At 43.2% G+C, this 17,766-nt stretch overlaps 1 protein-coding gene across 1 annotated transcript; it reads left to right on the forward strand.

Annotated features, from left to right (window-relative positions):
- The first annotated feature begins 928 nt into the window (after positions 1 to 928).
- On the forward strand, positions 929 to 17,699 carry PPT1 (palmitoyl-protein thioesterase 1). The gene is made up of 9 exons (XM_027108976.1): positions 929 to 1,064; positions 4,637 to 4,746; positions 4,972 to 5,099; positions 5,803 to 5,873; positions 7,811 to 7,913; positions 11,891 to 11,981; positions 12,828 to 12,926; positions 14,862 to 14,933; positions 16,227 to 17,699. The coding sequence occupies exons 1-9, from the start codon at positions 944 to 946 to the stop codon at positions 16,347 to 16,349; spliced, it is 918 nt and encodes a 305-aa protein (XP_026964777.1). The 5' UTR covers positions 929 to 943; the 3' UTR covers positions 16,350 to 17,699.
- The last annotated feature ends 67 nt before the right edge of the window (positions 17,700 to 17,766 follow it).

Here is a 17,766-nt window from a genome sequence, read left to right on the forward strand (position 1 = left end):
CTTCCTTTACAATATATAGAAAACATTTTTTGTGTCATTATATACAAATTTACCTTATCCTTTATAAAATCTGATTCACAATATTCCTTTGTACAGTGGATACACTTTAATTCACTTAACATATTCTCCATTTAAACAATTTCAATGTTTTTCCGAAAAAATATTTTTGAGCAGGGAACTAAAATGGTGAAAGTGGATTGAGATAATGAATCTGGAGGCAAATGAAAAAGGGTAAAATGGTGGATGAGAGTTTCCTGCAGTAACCCAGCTCTAAGATTAGACCAGGAAGTGGCAGTGGCTTTTTCCATCACTCTTGCATCCTTCAGATGCTCTTGTCAGTCTGCAAGCTCTGCTATTTCTAAAAAACAGGTAGCTTTCCTGTCTACCTTAGCTCATAACAGTCCTTCTCCCGCATTTCATCTTTGCCTGTTGAAGTCCTATCTTTCCTTCATGATAGAGAATACCACACTGCCATGATTAACCCTGGAAATTATCCCTCCCCTTCAATTTCTGATAGAGAGCTGAGTCCTTCCTTCTTTTCTTCCTTCCACAAAGTACTTTTCTTCCAAAGGCAGTGCAATGCAGAGGTTAAGAGCAAAGACTTTGGATCCGCCAATTTACTCTCTGTGAACTTGGTTCCAAACCCAAATGCTCAGCGCCTCAGTGTCCCGACCCATAAAATGGGGAGAAGTGTATTCGGCGTTGTTACGAGGATTAAATCAGATACCAGATGTAAAGCGCTTAGAATAGTGTTTGATGCGTAGGAAGCGCTGAATAAATGTTGGCTTGCGTTTGATTCCTGCGGGCGGTCTGTTCGCTAGGGTAACACTCCAGGACAGACACTAGTCCGCGCAGCTTCCCATGCGGAGATGCGGAGGCTGCGGCCCAGCCCCTCCCGCGCCAGGCCCAGGAGAGGGGAGCGCGGTCATGTGATTGAGTCAAGATGGCGTCGTCCAGTTTGTGGCTCTTGGCTCTCGCTTTCCTGCCGGGGTCCTGCGCTTCCCTGGCGCTGGGGCATCTTGACCCGCCGGCCCCGCTGCCTCTGGTGATCTGGCATGGGATGGGTAAGTGAAGGAGGGAGTGAGAAGAGAGTCAAAAGGTTTTGGCGACTCCTTCCCTCTCCAAACCTGTGTTCGCTTCTGCAAAGTGCAAGTGTGGAGGGCGAGGACCGTGGTCACACAGCACCCGGCAGTCCCCACGGTTTAGGATTTGGGGGTTACTCTGCATGGGAAAGGGAGATGCGGAAGGAGCTGTCTTTTGGTGGGCGCTCACAGAGCGGTGTGCACTGCGGTAGGGTTTTACGTGGTGTCCTGGTTTAATCCCCATGGCAGCGGCGTCCGGGTGCAGCATCAGACGCTTGCTCGGGGAAGGCTGGGCTGTGGCTGCATGACCGGGGCATCCATCCTTTTGTTCATTCACACATTGAAGAGATTTGTTAGGCACCAGTAGTTCATTTGACACATAGTTATTGAATACCTACTGGATGCTGAGGATACAGCAGTGAACGAAATAGACTAAATTCTTTGCTCTTTTAGAACTTTCCAGTGGGAGAGACAGACTATAATATAATATAATAATATAATGTAATATAATATGTTAAATGGTGATATGCGCAATGGAGAAAAATAAAACAGAGAGGGGGATAGAGACTGCAAGTGGGGGCTTGCAGTTTTATAGAGCAAGGTCAGGAAAGGATTCACTGAGAAAGTGACACCTGAACAAAGACCTGAAGTCGATGAGGGAAGATGCTGTGTGAATATCTGGTGGAAGAAACAGCAGATGCAAAGGCCATGAGGCAGAAGTATGTCAGGTATGGTGGTATGTTCAAGGAACAGCATTCAGGTCATTGTAGCTGGAAGAAAATAGGTGTTTAGTTCAGAGATGGGAGGGGGATGGGGGTGGCCTGCTGATGTTGTTGGGCCTACTAAGGCTACTGTAGGAACTTTGGCTAGAATGAGATGGGAAGTTCTCGTGGGTTTTGAGCAGATGAGTGACATGGTCTGATTTGCACTTTAAAAGCACTCTAGTTGCTATATTGAGAATAGATTGTAGGGGGTCGTGGATCTTTGCAAGGAGAAAAGTTAGGAAGCTTTTGCAGTAATCTAAACAAGAGGTGATGGTAACTTGAAACAGTTTAGTAATAGAGGAGATGTTGAGAAGTGGTGAAAGTTTGGATATAGTTTGAAGATGGAACCAACGGGATTTGATAACAGGTTAGATGTGGGATGAGAAAGGAGTCAAGGATGATTCCATGGGTTTTGGCCTGGACAGTGAGAAGGATGACGTTGTCATTTTACCAAAATGGGGAAGCCTGTAGGGTGAGCAAATTTGGGATGAAAACCAAGAGTCTGCTTTTGGACTTACTAAATTTGAGTTGTTTGTTACACATCCAGGAGATGTAGAGGCATTTGGAGTGTGGAGTCCAAGACAGTTACAGGCTGGAGATTAAAGTTGGGAGCCTTTGGCATATGGCTGGCATTTAAAGCCATGGAACTGGGCGAGATCACCTAGGCAGTGAGTGTACACAGAGGAGGGAAGAGGTCTAAAGACCGAGACCTGAAGCAGTCAGGTCTGGAGGTTGAGGAGATGGGGAGGAATTAGCAAAGGAGACAGTGATGGAACAACTAGGGAGGCGGTAGAGTCAGGAGAGGGCAGAGTCCTGGAAGCCACGTGAAAATGTTTCAAGAGGAAGGGAGTAAAAAACTGTGAGATGTTGATGACAGGTCCAATAAGATGAGGGCTGAGAATTGGTTATTGGATTTAGGAATAGGAAGATCACTAATGACCTTGACAAAAGCACTTTTAGGGGAGTGGTGAGAGTGAGAGCCTTTTTGAAATGGCTTAAAGGAAAATGTTCAGAGTGGAATTAGAGTCAGTAAATAGAGACAGTTCTTTCAAGGCTCTGTGCCAGGGCCTGGGGCTACTACAGTGGAGTTAAAGGAGAACAGGGGAGCTCCGTGCCCTCCCAGAGCACAGTCACTCCGTATGGGAGGCAGTTAAGTAACCCACAATTATAGTTTAGTGCAAGAAATCAAAGATGCTTGAGGCCTTTTCCTTCTTTAAAAACAAATTCTTAAGCTTATTCTCAGGTTGAAAATGGGATGATTAAATTCAAAATGGAAAATGATCTCAGCCCAGTTCTCCCACTCAGCAGCCACTTTGCTTCCTATTCTTAGTTCTGGTTCCTTGAAACAGGAAAAAAAAAAAAAGCAAAATGTAAGTTCAAGGCCAGCACTTACATGAACGCAAGAGTTAGCACCTCCTTAAATTTTGTGTCCTAGGCGCTTTACTTGTCTTACTGTAGTCCTGGCCCTAAAGAGAAATCAGATTCCAAAGTGTTTTTGAGTCTATTAACCCCAAATGTTCTAGATGATAAGGGAATCTGCACCCCTGCTTATTTTCAGTTGTGAATTTGGTGTCCCCATTATATTGTGTGGGCTTTTGAAGTTTGTTATTACCTGATGAACATGAGCTGAACTCTCTTTTTGTTGTTGCTGAGGTGAAATTCATATAACATACAATTAACCATGTCAAAGTATACAATTCAGTGACATTTAGTGTATTCACGTTGTGCAATCACCACTTCTCTCTAGCTTCAAAACTTTTTCATCAAAAAAAATTAATTAAAAAGAAAAATAAATAAATCAACTCATTTCCTGGAAAAAAAAAACAAAAAACTTTTTCATCACCCCAGAAAATACCTGTACCCATTAAGGAATCACTCTTCATCCCCCACTTCCCATTATCCCCAGGAAATGTTCAGTCTGCTTTCTGTTTCAATGGATTTGCCTACTCTGGATGTATCATATAAAAGGAATTATACGATATGTTACCTTTTGTCTCTGGCTTATTTCACTTATAATAATGTTTTCGAGGTTCATCCACATTGTAGCATGTGTCAATACTTTGTTCCTTTTTATGGTGGAATAATATTTTATTGTATATATGTACCACAATTGTTTATCCAGTCATCCATTGATGGACATTTGGGTGTTTTCCACCTTTTAGCTATTACAAATAATGCTGCTTTAGTCTTCTACAAATCTCTGTAGGGACATAACGTTTTCACATCTCTTGGGTATGTATCCAGAAGTGAAACTGATGTGTCATATGGTCATTGTATGTTTAAATTTTTGAGGAACCATCAAATTGTTTTCATGGTGGCTGCACCATATTACATTTCCACCAGCAATGTAAAGGGTTCCTATTTCTCCCTATCTTTGTCAACACGTGTTATTTTCCATTTTTAAATGAATTAATTTAAAAAAAAAATAAAGCCATCCTACTAGTTGTGCAGTGGTATCTCATTGTGATTTTGATTTGCATTTCCTTAATGACCACTGATGTTGAACATATTTTCATGTGCTTGTTGGCCATTTGTGTGTCTTCTTTGGAGAGATGTCTGTTCATGTCCTTTTCCCATTTTAATTAGATTGTCTTCTTGTTGTGGAGTTGTAGAGTTCTTTGTATATTCCACGTATTAAACCCTTATCAAGTATATGTTTTGCAAGTATTTTCTCCCATTCTGTATGTTGTCTTTTCACATTTTCATTAATGCCTTTAAAGCACAGAAGTTTTTTTAAGAAAATAATGTTTTTTTTACTCATGAGTTTCCACGATTGCCTTTGTTTTCTAGGAGACAGCTGTTGTAATCCCTTAAGCATGGGCGCTGTTAAGAAAATGGTCGAGAAGAAAATACCTGGAATTTACGTCTTGTCTTTAGAGATTGGGAAGACCCTGGTAGAGGTGAGGCCCCTCACGGCTCTGTTCCTTTGAAGGTTTGCTGACTGATTTCATAGAATATACGATTAAGATGCTTAACCTTGTATTTTTAGCAGCAGATCATACAGTGATACTTTAGTTCTTGAGTGGCTTCTGTGAGGGTACCAACCTAAACAAGTTTGCTCTTAGAGAAGGTGCCAGTGATAGTTTTCAGCCCCATCCTTTCACTTCTCGTGGCTCTTCTTTTAGGATGTGGAGAACAGCTTCTTTTTGAATGTCAACTCCCAAGTAACAACGGTGTGTCAGATTCTTGCTAAGGATCCTAAATTGCAGCAAGGCTACAATGCTATGGGATTCTCCCAGGGAGGCCAATTTCTGTAAGTCCCTTTTTGTTATATCACTTACATGGAACTGATTTTTTTTCCCTTTGATTCAGATAGATCTACCCATTCAGTTCTTTTGGAATCTTCACCTATTTTGGAAGGGAAACTCTTCTAAAATATCCCCATGGAAGAAGTTCTATGGAGCTTAACTTATTTTCTGTGAAGGAATAAAGATTTGTTTGGTTGTATCAGAGGAAAGTCCTGAAACTTTGTGGCTTTGGGGAGCCACAGAGGATTAAGTAGCTTAATCTGGAAAGCTAATTGTTTTTGTCTTTGTTTTTTTTTAAAGGAGAAAAGCTGTGGTTTTCTTTTTTTTTTTTTTGAAGATGTTGGGGGTAGGAGTTTATTAATTAATTACTTTATTTTTGCCGTGTTGGGTCTTCGTTTCTGTGCGAGGGCTTTCTCTAGTTGTGGCAAGCGGGGGCCACTCTTCGTCGCGGTGCGCGGGCCTCTCACTATCGTGGCCTCTCTTGTTGCGGAGCACAGGCTCCAGACATGCAGGCTCAGTAGTTGTGGCTCACGGGCCTAGTTGCTCCACGGCATGTGGGATCCTCCCAGACCAGGGCTCGAACCCGTGTCCCCTGCATTAGCAGGCAGATTCTCAACCACTGCGCCACCAGGGAAGCCCTGGGAAGTTAATTGTTGATGATACATTTCCATCTGACAGTTGGAACTGATAATCCTTTTTTTTCTCCAGGAGGGCAGTGGCTCAGAGATGCCCATCACCTCCTATGATCAATCTCATATCAGTTGGGGGACAACATCAAGGTAACTTTGTCCCCTTTGCCTAAAAAATTCTAGCAGCTCTATTTGTACAAGAAGTCAGCCATCCTTGCAAAAATCCTGTTTTTCTAATTTATAGTAAATTAGCCAGGAGAGGTGATGAAATAGGATTCCAGAGGCCTGGAACACAGGTGAATCATTAGGTTACCACCTACTTCTCTCTAATTTAATTGACATGATTTCATGGAGGTGAGGTGGTTGCAGCCATGTAACAGGTGGTGGTTTAGGAGTTAGGAAAGTCCAACAACCTTTCCTTTTTTTTTCTTTAAAAAATTTATTTGTTTGTTTGTTTGTTTTTGGCTGCATTGGGTCTTCGTTGCTGTGTGGGCTTTTTTCTAGTTGCGGCGAGCAGTGCTACTCTTTGTTGCAGTGCGCAGGCTCCTCATTGTGGTGGCTTCTCTTGTTGCGGAGCATGGGCTCTAGGCGCGTGGGCTTCAGTAGTTGCGGCATGCTGTCTCAGTAGTTGTGGCGTGTGGGCTCAGTAGTTGTGGCTCGCAGGCTGTAGAGCGCAGGCTCAGTAGTTGTGGCGCACGGGCTTAGTTGCTCCACGGCATGTGGGGTCCTCCTGGACCAGGACTCGAACCCGTGTCCCCTGCGCTGGCAGGCGGATTCTTAACCACCGTGCCTCCAGGGAAGTCCCCCAACAACCTTTCCTGTTTTCTGACATGGGTGATGTCCTACTGAATTTAGACTTAGGCAAAGAATAGAGTCTAGGCTTTTTGTTAATTTTATAATTAACAGTAGAGATTAAATCTTTCAAAAAACAACAGGTTTGCTATTTAGACAGAATTATTTACTTTTGGGGGAAGATGTGTCTTTGGGATAGAACGTTATCTCTCTTCTGATGGATATAGCTGTTAGCTGGTAGGGTGTAGGAACAGACGGATTCTCCTTATAATCAGGAAACTGGCTTCACCCAATTAACGGTTACTGATGGGCAAGTAATTTGGTATCGTAGGTCTGTTTCACAGATGAGGGAAACTAAAATAAGACCCTGCCCATCTTGTGGGAATTTTTCAGAGGATGAAATGAAATAATAGGTAGGAAGATACTTTTTTAAAGTACACGTATTATTTAAATGCAAGTTGGTAGGAACAGCTTTATCATTCATTCATTGATTCTACAAATAGTTATTAAAAACCTAGAAACAAGACAGACAAGGTTTCTGCCTTCATGGAACTTCCATTCTAGTGCGGGGGGGGGAGAATAGACATGAAATAGGTAAACAAAATAAATACAGATAATGGTAACTATGATAAAGAAAGAAAAATAGGATAATAGGAAGAATGGTGGCTGTATTGGTGAAAGGTGTGGGCTCTGGAGCCAAACTGCCTGTGTTCATATCCTGGCTCCATCACTTACTGTCTAACCTTGGACAAGGTATCTAACCTCTCTGTTTGAAAGTTTCCTTAAAAAAGGAAAAAAAAGTTTCCTATCTGTAATATGGTGCAAATGATTCTACTCTACAGGGTGGTTATGAGGATTAAATTAATTATTGCCAATATATGCTTAGAACTGGTATGTCTGGTATCCCCCAAAATGTTATTAATGAGGATGATGAGGATGCAAGTATAATTGGGGGAGGGGAAGGAACTGGGGTCGGGCACTGCTTGAGTTAGGGCACTCAGGTATGACTTCTCTAAACCAAGACCCAAGAGATGAGAATGAGTCCAGCCATTGAAGAGTAAGAGAAATACATACTCCAGAGAGAAGCAGATGCAAAGGTCCTGAGGCAGAAAAGAGCGTGGGAACACCAGGAGGAAGCTGGTTATAGTATTAATTCTCAAAACATTATTTTCTTGAGGAATAAATGAACAAGATCAGGGTCTAGTTCTGGTTTTGTTTCTTGCAATGCCCTGCACATAGTAGGTATTCAGTACATGACTACTGAAGGCATGGATGTTTGTCTTCTACTACTATAGGTGTTTTTGGACTCCCTCGGTGCCCAGGAGAGAGCTCTCACATCTGTGACTTGATCAGAAAAACACTGAATGCTGGAGCTTACAACAAAGCTATACAAGAACGGTATGTATGGTTAGCTGAAAAGGATACAGAACTGTCACTAATGAAAATATCATGCTCACTTTCATGCTAACCATGATTCTAGGAGTAGTTGCTAGTGATTTTCAAATGAGATATTTATTGTAAATATGTCTGTACTACCTGCTTCATTTTATTGTAAATCTAAAACTGCTCTAATATTAATTTAAAGGAAAGGAAGACATTTTTTCTATAAAAGAAGACTGTAATTACAACAATTTTTTTTTTTTTTTTACTTTTCGGCCATGCCACGAGGCGTATGGGATCTTAGTTCCCCAACCAGGGATTGAACCCTGGTCCCCAGCAATGGAAGTGCAGAGTCTTAACCGCTGGACCACTAGGGAAGTCCCCACAACATTACATTTTCATCTGTAAAAATAAAACCAAAAAAGCCTTTAGAAAGTAGTAGGCTCAAGGAATTGCTGTTAATATTTGGAGGACAGATTCTTTCTGTTGTCAGCAATGAGGGGTTAGCTTCCTATGTCAATGTCCTTAGCTACCTGTGTTTGGGTATTTAAAAATATACAAGATCACTTTCAGAGTGTGTTCTCCTTCAGTTGTTTCCAAACTTAAATTATACATCAGACCCCCTGGGAAATTCATTAAAAATGAATTCTAGGGCTCCATCCCTAGAAATTTGAATTCAGTAGGTCTGGAGTATTCTGGGTGATAACTGAGATTTGGGATTAACTTGTATGGTTTTGGTATCTATCCTATGGGTCTTCCAAGTGTATGATTCTTGTTTGATAGCAGCTTTTCAGTACAACACTTCCTTGAAGGCCTGTCCAAGGGTACAGCCTTGTGAATGACTGGCCTGTAGAAAAGACCTGCAGCTAGCTCTCTTTTCCTTTCCTACCCATTGGCTGACTACACGTGTAGCCACAAAGCTGTCTTGGGTCAACAGTGCCACCTGATGGTCAGTGAAGGAAACTAAGAGACTTTATATCTCCACCTCCTACCCACTCAGGCAACTCAAACCACTGCTAAGCTTTACCCCTTCCCTGGTTTGACTAGTCACAGCTTGGTTATTTATGTCCAAATATTCTCTGTTCTCATGGGTATGTATGATCTGTTTAAGCTACATTGTTCTTTATTCTTTACTCTTTATTTTTCTAACTATTGCCCAGATGCCTCAGAAAGAATCCACCCTTTTCTTTCTTTGTGTTTCCTTCTTTGGTGAACCAAACACAATTGGGATTATTATTGACTGTAGAGGAGCAGTCAGCTGGGGGGTGGGGGGACAGTGACACCTGAATACTGATTAAAAGTGGTACATGGATGTGTTTATCTTCACTTCCTTCTTAACCTTTAATAAACTGGTAGCAAAAGAATAAAAAGTGATAAACCCACAAGGGTAAACCCAAAAGAGATAAACCCAAAGAGAACAGGAGAGGAGAGAAGAGATAATAAAAGACGTCAACATTTTTTTTTAAAGACAGAAAGCAAATTAATGAGTGATAACTGTTTTAGTAGAGCAGAAAATTCTGAAACCTTTATGTCTGTGGAGGGAAACACTGACAAGAAGGAACCAGCTTCACTTTTTACAGTCCCAGAAAGACTCAGGAATTAGATGCCTAAGATACCTTGGAAGGTAGAGTAAGTGCATGGGACTTTTTGTTGAAAATCTATATAAACAATGATCAAACTCCTTAGTTCCCTGAAATGCACGTCCAAGTGACTGCTCCTCCTCCACCCTGACAAGAGAAGCCAAATTTATTTTCTGGAGCAGTTTGACTAAAGAAGTACCAGGGGAGCTTCCCTGGTGGCGCAGTGGTTGAGAGTCCGCCTGCCGATGCAGGGGACACGGGTTCGTGCCCTGGTCCAGGAAGATCCCACATGCCGCGGAGTGGCTGGGCCCATGAGCCATGGACACTGAGCCTGCGCGTCCGGAGCCTGTGCTCCGCAACGGGAGAGGCCACAACAGTGAGAGGCCCGCGTACCGCAAAAAAAAAAAAAAAAAAAGTACCAGGGGAATTCCCTGGCCGTCCAGTGGTTAGGACTCCATGCTTCTACTGCAGGGGGTATGGGTTTGATCCCTGGTCGGAGAACTAAGACCCCGCATGCCGTGTCACATGGCCACAAAACAAAAAAAATTAATTAAAAAAAAAAAAAGTAGTACCAGACTTCGAGATAACAAGCACCTAACAGTGGTAAGACACCATATTGAAAACCCACCCCGTCCCATTCTGCTCCTAGAATGATAGCAGCCAGGCTTATTACCTGCTAGGCAGAAGTTTGACGGATCCCTCTCTGAAAACACTGATTGGTCCCAGAGAAAAGACCTATAGGTTCATCTTTTGGAATCCTTTAAGAAGTTAGGACGTAGTCAAGCCACCAGTAGATAAGCTCTGTTCTTGCGTGAAGAACTTTCAGTCAGCTTCTTTAAATATGAACAGTGAGCCAAGGACCCCCAGTCAGACATCTGGGGAAAGCTTCCAAAATGAAAGACCAAAACAAGCAAAAAGTAACTTGGAAGAAACAGATGGCAATTCAAGGAGCTGAAGAAAACCTTAAGGAAAAAAAAAAAAAAGCCTGTATTATTATCTTCAGAGATAAGAGATCATCCATGATGCTAGAAGAGGATGCAAATAAAACCTATCATCTGCTAGAAGAGAATGCAAGTAAAACCAGTCATCCGAGAGAAAGAGATCCTGGAAGCTAAAAATAAGATAACCAGAACAAAAATGTGTTAGCGGTATGGGAATATAAAGTTGAAGACATTTCTTGGAAATTAGAACAAAATCTCAATGAGGTAGAAAAAAGGGGGGAACGGGTAAAATTAGAGAAGCCGTTCAAGAAATTCAATACCTGCCTGATCGGAGTTTCAAAAAGAGAACAGAGGAAAGAGTGGATTGGAATTATCAAAGAAGTAATATGAGAACACTTCTCAGAACTATGGGACATGAGTTTCCACATCGAAAGGGCTCACCAAGTAGTCAGGGGTGAAAAAAGACCCACATCCAGGTATATTCCCGTGAAGTGTCAGAACACTGGGGGTAAAGGGCAGAGCCCCGTGAGGCCGCACACTGACTCCCTGACAGCAAAACTACTAGCTAGAAGGCAGTGGTGCAGTACCTTTGGCTTCTGAGAAAAAATGATTTCCAATGTAGAATTCTCTACTGAACCTGGAAGTAGCAATCAAATGTGAAGGGAAAATAAAAGACATGGCCTTCCATATTCTCTCTCTAGGGGGTTGTTGGAGAGGCTCAGCGCTACACTGTCCAGCTGTGTGGCCTTGGATGTCCTTGAGCCTACTTCTCACCTCCAGCACGAGGCTAATAGTGTTTTCCTGCAGGGTTGCTGTGAGGATTAGACCAATGGAGTGTGAAGCTCTCAGTGCAGCGCTCAGCTCGTAGTTAGTAGGCAGGGTTGGGCTGGTACCACTAGTGGTGCTGTGTTGAAAATATTTATTCAACTTTAGCTTTCTCTTTCCTTTATTTATAAGTATTGCAGTGGTTGTGTTGTCTCTAAGTTTTAGTCGCACTTAAAATACTTTGTTCATAATTTAATCAATTACTGAACTATTACTGTTTGCCAGGCCCCATTGTAAGTCTTGCAGATACAGTGGAGAATAAGACAATTAGGGTAACATGCTCTTGTAAATAAGACATTTAGGGTAACATACTCTGTTTACTTGGGGAAAGGGGGTCTCCAAGTAAACAGATGCACTAGATAACAGTGCTAAGCCCGTGGCAGAAAGAAACAGGGGGCAGCAATGGACAGTAATGGAGGAGGTGCCTACTTTGGACAGAACGGTCTTTGAAGAAAAGATATTTAAGCTGGGATCTCAACGACAAGAAGGAGCATAGGAGATGCTAAGAAAAAATGGATCAGGCAGAGGGAACCGAAGGCTCTGGTCCTTTGTCCCTTTGAAGTCTCTTGGTGGCCTGTGCACAGGGGCATGCCCCGGGAGTGCTGACCGAAGTGCAGCTTGGTCACCTTTCTTTCTTTTCCTCCCACAGCCTGGTGCAAGCAGAATACTGGCACGACCCCATAAAGGAGGACATGTACCGCAACCACAGCATCTTCTTGGCAGATATCAATCAGGAGAGAGTAAGCACCCAGCCCAGGCTACCACAGATGTGCATTCATTTTCCTGTTCGGGGCATTATAAACAGATTAGCAGTGACCGTTTATTCAGAATATCCCAGGCAGAATATCCCAGGAAACAAGAAGTTCTGTCTTTTGGGAGGCGGTGCTTATGAGATTCAGTTCCTTTTAGGGAGGCTGAAATTCATGTGGCTTTCTTCCTGTAGGTTCTTCCTCTTTCCCAGTGTTGAAGCAGCAGGGTGAGCTCAGTAGGTGCTGGCTGGCTTACATGGAACTTCAGCTGCTGCCTTACTGAGGGAAGCCTTTCTAGTGGATCCTTTTTGGGTCGTATTTTCTCAGAAGAGTAATTTACTTAGAAGAGAGACTGCAGAGGGGACTGAGTGTGTCCCAAAGATGAGCATGCTTTGGGAGATTCTGGTAAACTAGATGGCTCAATTTATATCGGGCTTATCCGGAGGTTTAAAACAAACAAAAACAGAATTTGAAGGGGGGCGGTGGGAATAGAATAGTATAGCAGAACCACTCCGAGTTTGTAGTTTCTTATTTTGCCTTGGCTTTCTCTGGCTAGAAGCCTTGAACCTATGTGATGGGGGCCTTTGGAGTGCAGTGACGGATTCATGGTGGCACCAGTATGCCATGGTTGGTGGGAGCATTGTCAGTCAGATAGGATGGTAAGAAAAGGCTGTACCTGGTATATTCTGGGAAGGAAGCTAGAAAAGCAGCCCATACCATGGAGAAGAAACATGGTGGCCCAGGGTCAGGGAGACCAGAGTACTGAAAGGTTTTAATTCCCCACCTATAACCTGATGGTAGTGTCCCTGAGGTACTTACTGTTCGCCTTTTCTCCAGGGTGTCAATGAGTCCTACAAGAAAAACCTGATGGCCCTGAAGAAGTTTGTGATGGTGAAATTCCTCAACGATTCCATTGTGGACCCCGTGGATTCTGAGGTGAGTTGCTGCTTAGGCCACAACATGCCAGGAGACCATCAGAATAAATGGCATTAAAACACAGCTGCATGACTTCCCTGGTGGTCCAGTGGTTAAGAATCCGCCTTCCAATGCAAGGGACGCAGGTTTGATCCCTGGTTGGGGAACTAAGATCCCACATGCCGCAGGGAAACTAAACCTGTGCACCGCAACTAGAGAGAAGCCTGCACACCGCAACTACTGATCCCATGTGCCCTGGAGCCCACGTGCCACAACTAGAGAAACCTGCACACCGCAACTAGAGAGAAGCCCGCAATGAAGAGCCCATGCGCCGCAACAAAGACCGAGTGCGGCGAAACTAAAAAAAGACAAGAAACAAACGAATAAAAGCCCACAGCTGCCTGCTGGGTAAAACTGTCAGTCCCTTTCACCCACCTTTGTGTAGAGCAGGGGTTCTGAGGTCTACAAATGGGACACTGAGGGTTGTAGCCCCCCAACCGCCCCAAATTGTGTGCAAACTTAGTTGACCCTTGAAAAACGTGGGGGTTAGGGACGCTGACCCTTCACACAGGCAAAAATCTACATATGACTTATAGTCGGCCCTCAGCATCCACAGTATTGGAAAAAAATCCACGTATAAGTGGACCGGAGCAGTTCAAACCCGTGTTGTTCAAGGGTCAACTGTAGTTGCACCCTCTGAGGAAGGGTCTATAATTTTTATCAGATTTTCAGAGATCCATGATCCAAAAAACGTTCAGAACTACGAGTCCAAAGTCTATAAATTCCTGAGGTTCACATTCAAGGTCTGCCTTGACCTGTCTTCGACCTGTCTTTCCAACTTAATCTTAACTTCATGACCACTTCATATCCTCAAGCCATACTGTATTACTTGAAATGCCCCGGGCCTGGCATGTGCTTTTTCTTTTGTGTGTCTGTGTTCCTTGTTCATGCTTTTCAGTCTCTAAAACACCCTTCTGTGGGCTTCTCCGCCTGACAAGCTTCTATTCAGCTGTCAAGGCCAATCTCAAATGTCACTTCCTCCATCCAGGATGCCACCCCTCTTCCAAGCAGAATTTGCTACCACCCACCTGCTTTTTTTTCGGTCGTGCCGCACAGCACGCGTGATCTTAGTTCTCAGACTAGGGATCGAACCCACGCCCCCTGCAGTGGAAGCGCAGAGTGCTAACCACTGCGCCGCCAGGGAATTGCCTTTGCTCCCTCTTTTTTAAAGAATCATCAGCCTCTGTTCTATCAGCATTCATCACATTGTGTCAGAGCACCAGGGACTAGCAAACTACACCTGTGGGCCAAATCCAGCCTGCCACATGCATTTGTATGGCCCACAAACTAAAAATGGTTTTTATTATTTGTAAATGGTAGAAAAAAGTCAAAAGAATATTTGATGATGTGAAAATTACATGAAATTCAAATGTCAATGTCTATAAATAAGGTTTCATTAGAATGCAGCCATATTCATTTCAGAAATATTGCCTGTGGCAGCTTTTGCATTACAGTGGCAGCATTTAGTAGCTGCAACCACGTGGCCCTTAAATCTAAAGTATTTTGTATCTGGTCTTTATGGAAGTTTGCTGACCCCCATGCTGAACAGTTAGTTGTTTCTGTGCATTGGACCAGAGCTTCTTGAAAACAGGGGCCGTGTACATATTCATCTTTGAATAGTTAGACTTCAGCACAAGGATTTTCACAGAGTAGGTGCTCAATAATTGTAGGAAGCAGCAATTCTGGGGAGTTGGAAAGCTCTTTGGAATGATTAACTCATACCTCAGGACCCACCCTTAAGAAGAGATGACTCAAGACACGCCGTTTTCCCTCCTTGCTGCAGTGTTAGGGTGTTCAGTTTGTTGGTAGTCTTAGCTACTAGCCAGTCTTAAACCAGTTTGGCAGTATATGCGCCATGTGTCTGATCTGACCTCATTTCTTCCTTCTCTCCTGCAGTGGTTTGGATTTTACAGAAGTGGCCAAGCCAAGGAAACCATTCCCTTACAGGAGAGCACCCTGTACACACAGGTAACTGGGGAAGAGAGGCGCAGTCCTTTTCAGCTCCTGCTTCCGGAAGCTGCTAGGTGCTTTGGTGACAGACCTTGTCTTGTACACCCCAGCACAGCAGGTGCTCAAGAAGCGTCTGACTCGTGTCTGATGTGGACGAGGCTTGTTAGCCTGTTGATGGTTGCACTAGCTCATGAGGCATTGGTTTACCGAAGCCTACATCCTGAAGGTTGCAGGACCTGTACGTCATATGTTTTCAGGCATGTACAAGGGACACATCATCTCTGACTCCTTCCTTCTGATAATAAGGTTTAGAACCAGCTTCCTTTGCTGAGGTGTAGTCCACTACAAAGCCCCCACGCGTGACAGAAACATAGAGGGCTGTTACTTTAAAACAATAGATGCGCAAGTCCTGTTTTTAAATCAGGCACTGACACGGGGAGCTCCTCCTGCAGGAGACTGAGGAACAGAGCTGTGAATTTTGTTCAGCAGTAGGTCCTGTTTCTCAAGCACAGGTGGCAGCATTTCACCACCTCCAGTTCTGAGGCCTTCCGTACCCTTAAGGCTTTTATCTTGGGAGATACTCTCCCCGAAATGCAGAAGTGTTACATCTGAACCACTTGCCTTCTTTCTATTCAAATTCCTCCAAGTAATTTAAGAGGCCAATTGTCATCTCTTGGCTTTTCTCCTGCATCTGGTGCCCCATCTTGGGTGAGGTAAAAGGACAGGGAAGCTAGGATCTGTTAAGAGTTTTGGATATTACAACTAAGAACTTGTCAGGAACTCAAACTGATGGTAGCTACAGCAGAAGCAACATGCTGGCAGGCACCATCATAACTGCTCCTCTTCCCACCCATACTTGTTCGACAGCACCCCAGCTGTGGGTCATGACATGTTCAGCTGCAGGATATGAAAGTGTCTGAGTTTTGTCATCTAAGGGTTGGATCTGTTGTAAGTTATCTAGCTAATGTTCTCTTGTCTTTAGCTCAGTCCCACTTAACTTGACATTTTGAGGCAGTTTTGTTCATGGCTTGCCCACTCATAGGTGGTCCTCCAGAAGCTTTGGGAAACATTTCAGAAAGCAGAATATAAAACTGTATAGAATAACCTCAATTGCACATACATTTTTAATGCATAGGAAAAAAACTGGAGGCAAGTATCCTTTTTGGCATTTTCAACAATACATCTAAATTTTAATACTCAAAAGAGAAAGGACTGCATTTTGAGAATATATCTCAAGTTAACTTTCTTTATGATTTCACTATGAAGCTTTTCATTAAGCCTCTTGATTAATTATGGCCTTTCTCTCTGCAGGACCGCCTGGGGCTAAAGGCAATGGACAACGCAGGACAGCTGGTGTTCCTGGCTCTCGAAGGGGACCATCTTCAACTGTCTGAAGCATGGTTTTATGCCCACATCATACCCTTCCTTGAGTGAAACCCTTGTAGTTTGCACCAGAGCTCAGGGAACCCCTCACACTTCCAAACCAGTTCCCTCCACGCCCAAGCCTGAGCTCAGATCCAGCTAGAAACTAATCCTTCTCTTGTCACCGTCTAACATGCCCTGCTTGGAAAGATCCAAGATAGGAATCTTATCCTTTGCCTCATCCTATTAGCATATGGTGTTGAATGCAAGTTTAATTAGCTAATAACCACGGAGATTATTTTACAACCCTTTGATGTGGTCAGAGTGTTTTAGGAATCAGGAGTTTGCTGCAGGTCAGTGGCAGAACTGTGCCCAGGCCCGGAAGAGACTAAACAAACTAAACCAATGAGATAGAGTCTAAGGCAGATGCCTTTCTCAGGAAAATCTAGCCACATCTCAAGCCAAGGGGCCAGTACCCAGACCTAAGGTATTCACATAAATGCTTTCTCAGTTGTGCTGGTGGGGATTTGACCAGTGCTTGGAGAAGTATTGCTTGAATGATGTGTCCACATAATTTCTTGAGGCTGTCCTCCTCTTTGTGTTGCTTTCTGTGGTGTCTTAGCTATTATTAGACAAATTCAGGCAGCCCACCATCTTGCCTTGGTAGCACTTTTTTCTGTCTCCTCAGGTAGTGATGAATTTGTTGCTCTGTCACAAAAGGAGGGAACTAGCACCCAATTAGATTGCTTAAGGGAGGAAGTGTACATATTGCTTAACTTAGATGGGGCGGGGGAGGTTTAAAGAAAAATAGGAGGAGGTAGTTAGTTCTTTCCATTCCATCCTTGATGAACCTGCCCTTTCTAAATATGACTAGTGGTGTGGATTCTAGAGTCACTCTATTGCTGGCATTAGCAAAGAATGGGAGGAAAAATGCGAAGAGATCAGGCTTTCTAACTTCCATCTCAAAAATTTGAGATTACCGCACACTTCAAACTGCTTCGGATGTGTTCTGTGAAAAAAAGAGTGCTCAAAAAGCTTAGGGAGTATTCCATATCCCTTTTCTCCTCTTGAAGATCAACCCACCTTAGAATATTAAGGACTCTGAAAATTCCTGTTACAGTAAAGAAAACTAACCTTAATCTACCATTTCCCACGCTATTTGAGCATGGACGTCTTAACCTCCAATCCCTTATCCCATGAAAACCTAGCAACACTTTTTGGAAGATTGTTCTGCAGAATGCCAGTTTGCGGAAATGGGTAGCTATACTTGAGGGAAGCACTTTGTTAGTGCTGCAAAGTTTATCCTCTGTGATTTTTCTTTCACCTCTCTCAAGACTTTTCAACTAAGAGGATGAAAGGCAAGAAGTGGGGACGTGTGAAAATAATTTTATGAAGTTGTTTAAAATAAAGAGTAGTTTCTTATCCTTGGTGTCATTTTTCTTTTCGAAGTCCTTACATCTCTGTACAGCAAATATCATACATAAATACT

Source organism: Aethalodelphis obliquidens, unplaced genomic scaffold (assembly GCF_003676395.1).
Source record: "Aethalodelphis obliquidens isolate GAN/ISIS:26980383/991018 unplaced genomic scaffold, ASM367639v1 scaffold9, whole genome shotgun sequence".
In the NCBI taxonomy this organism is placed as follows: domain Eukaryota; kingdom Metazoa; phylum Chordata; class Mammalia; order Artiodactyla; family Delphinidae; genus Aethalodelphis; species Aethalodelphis obliquidens.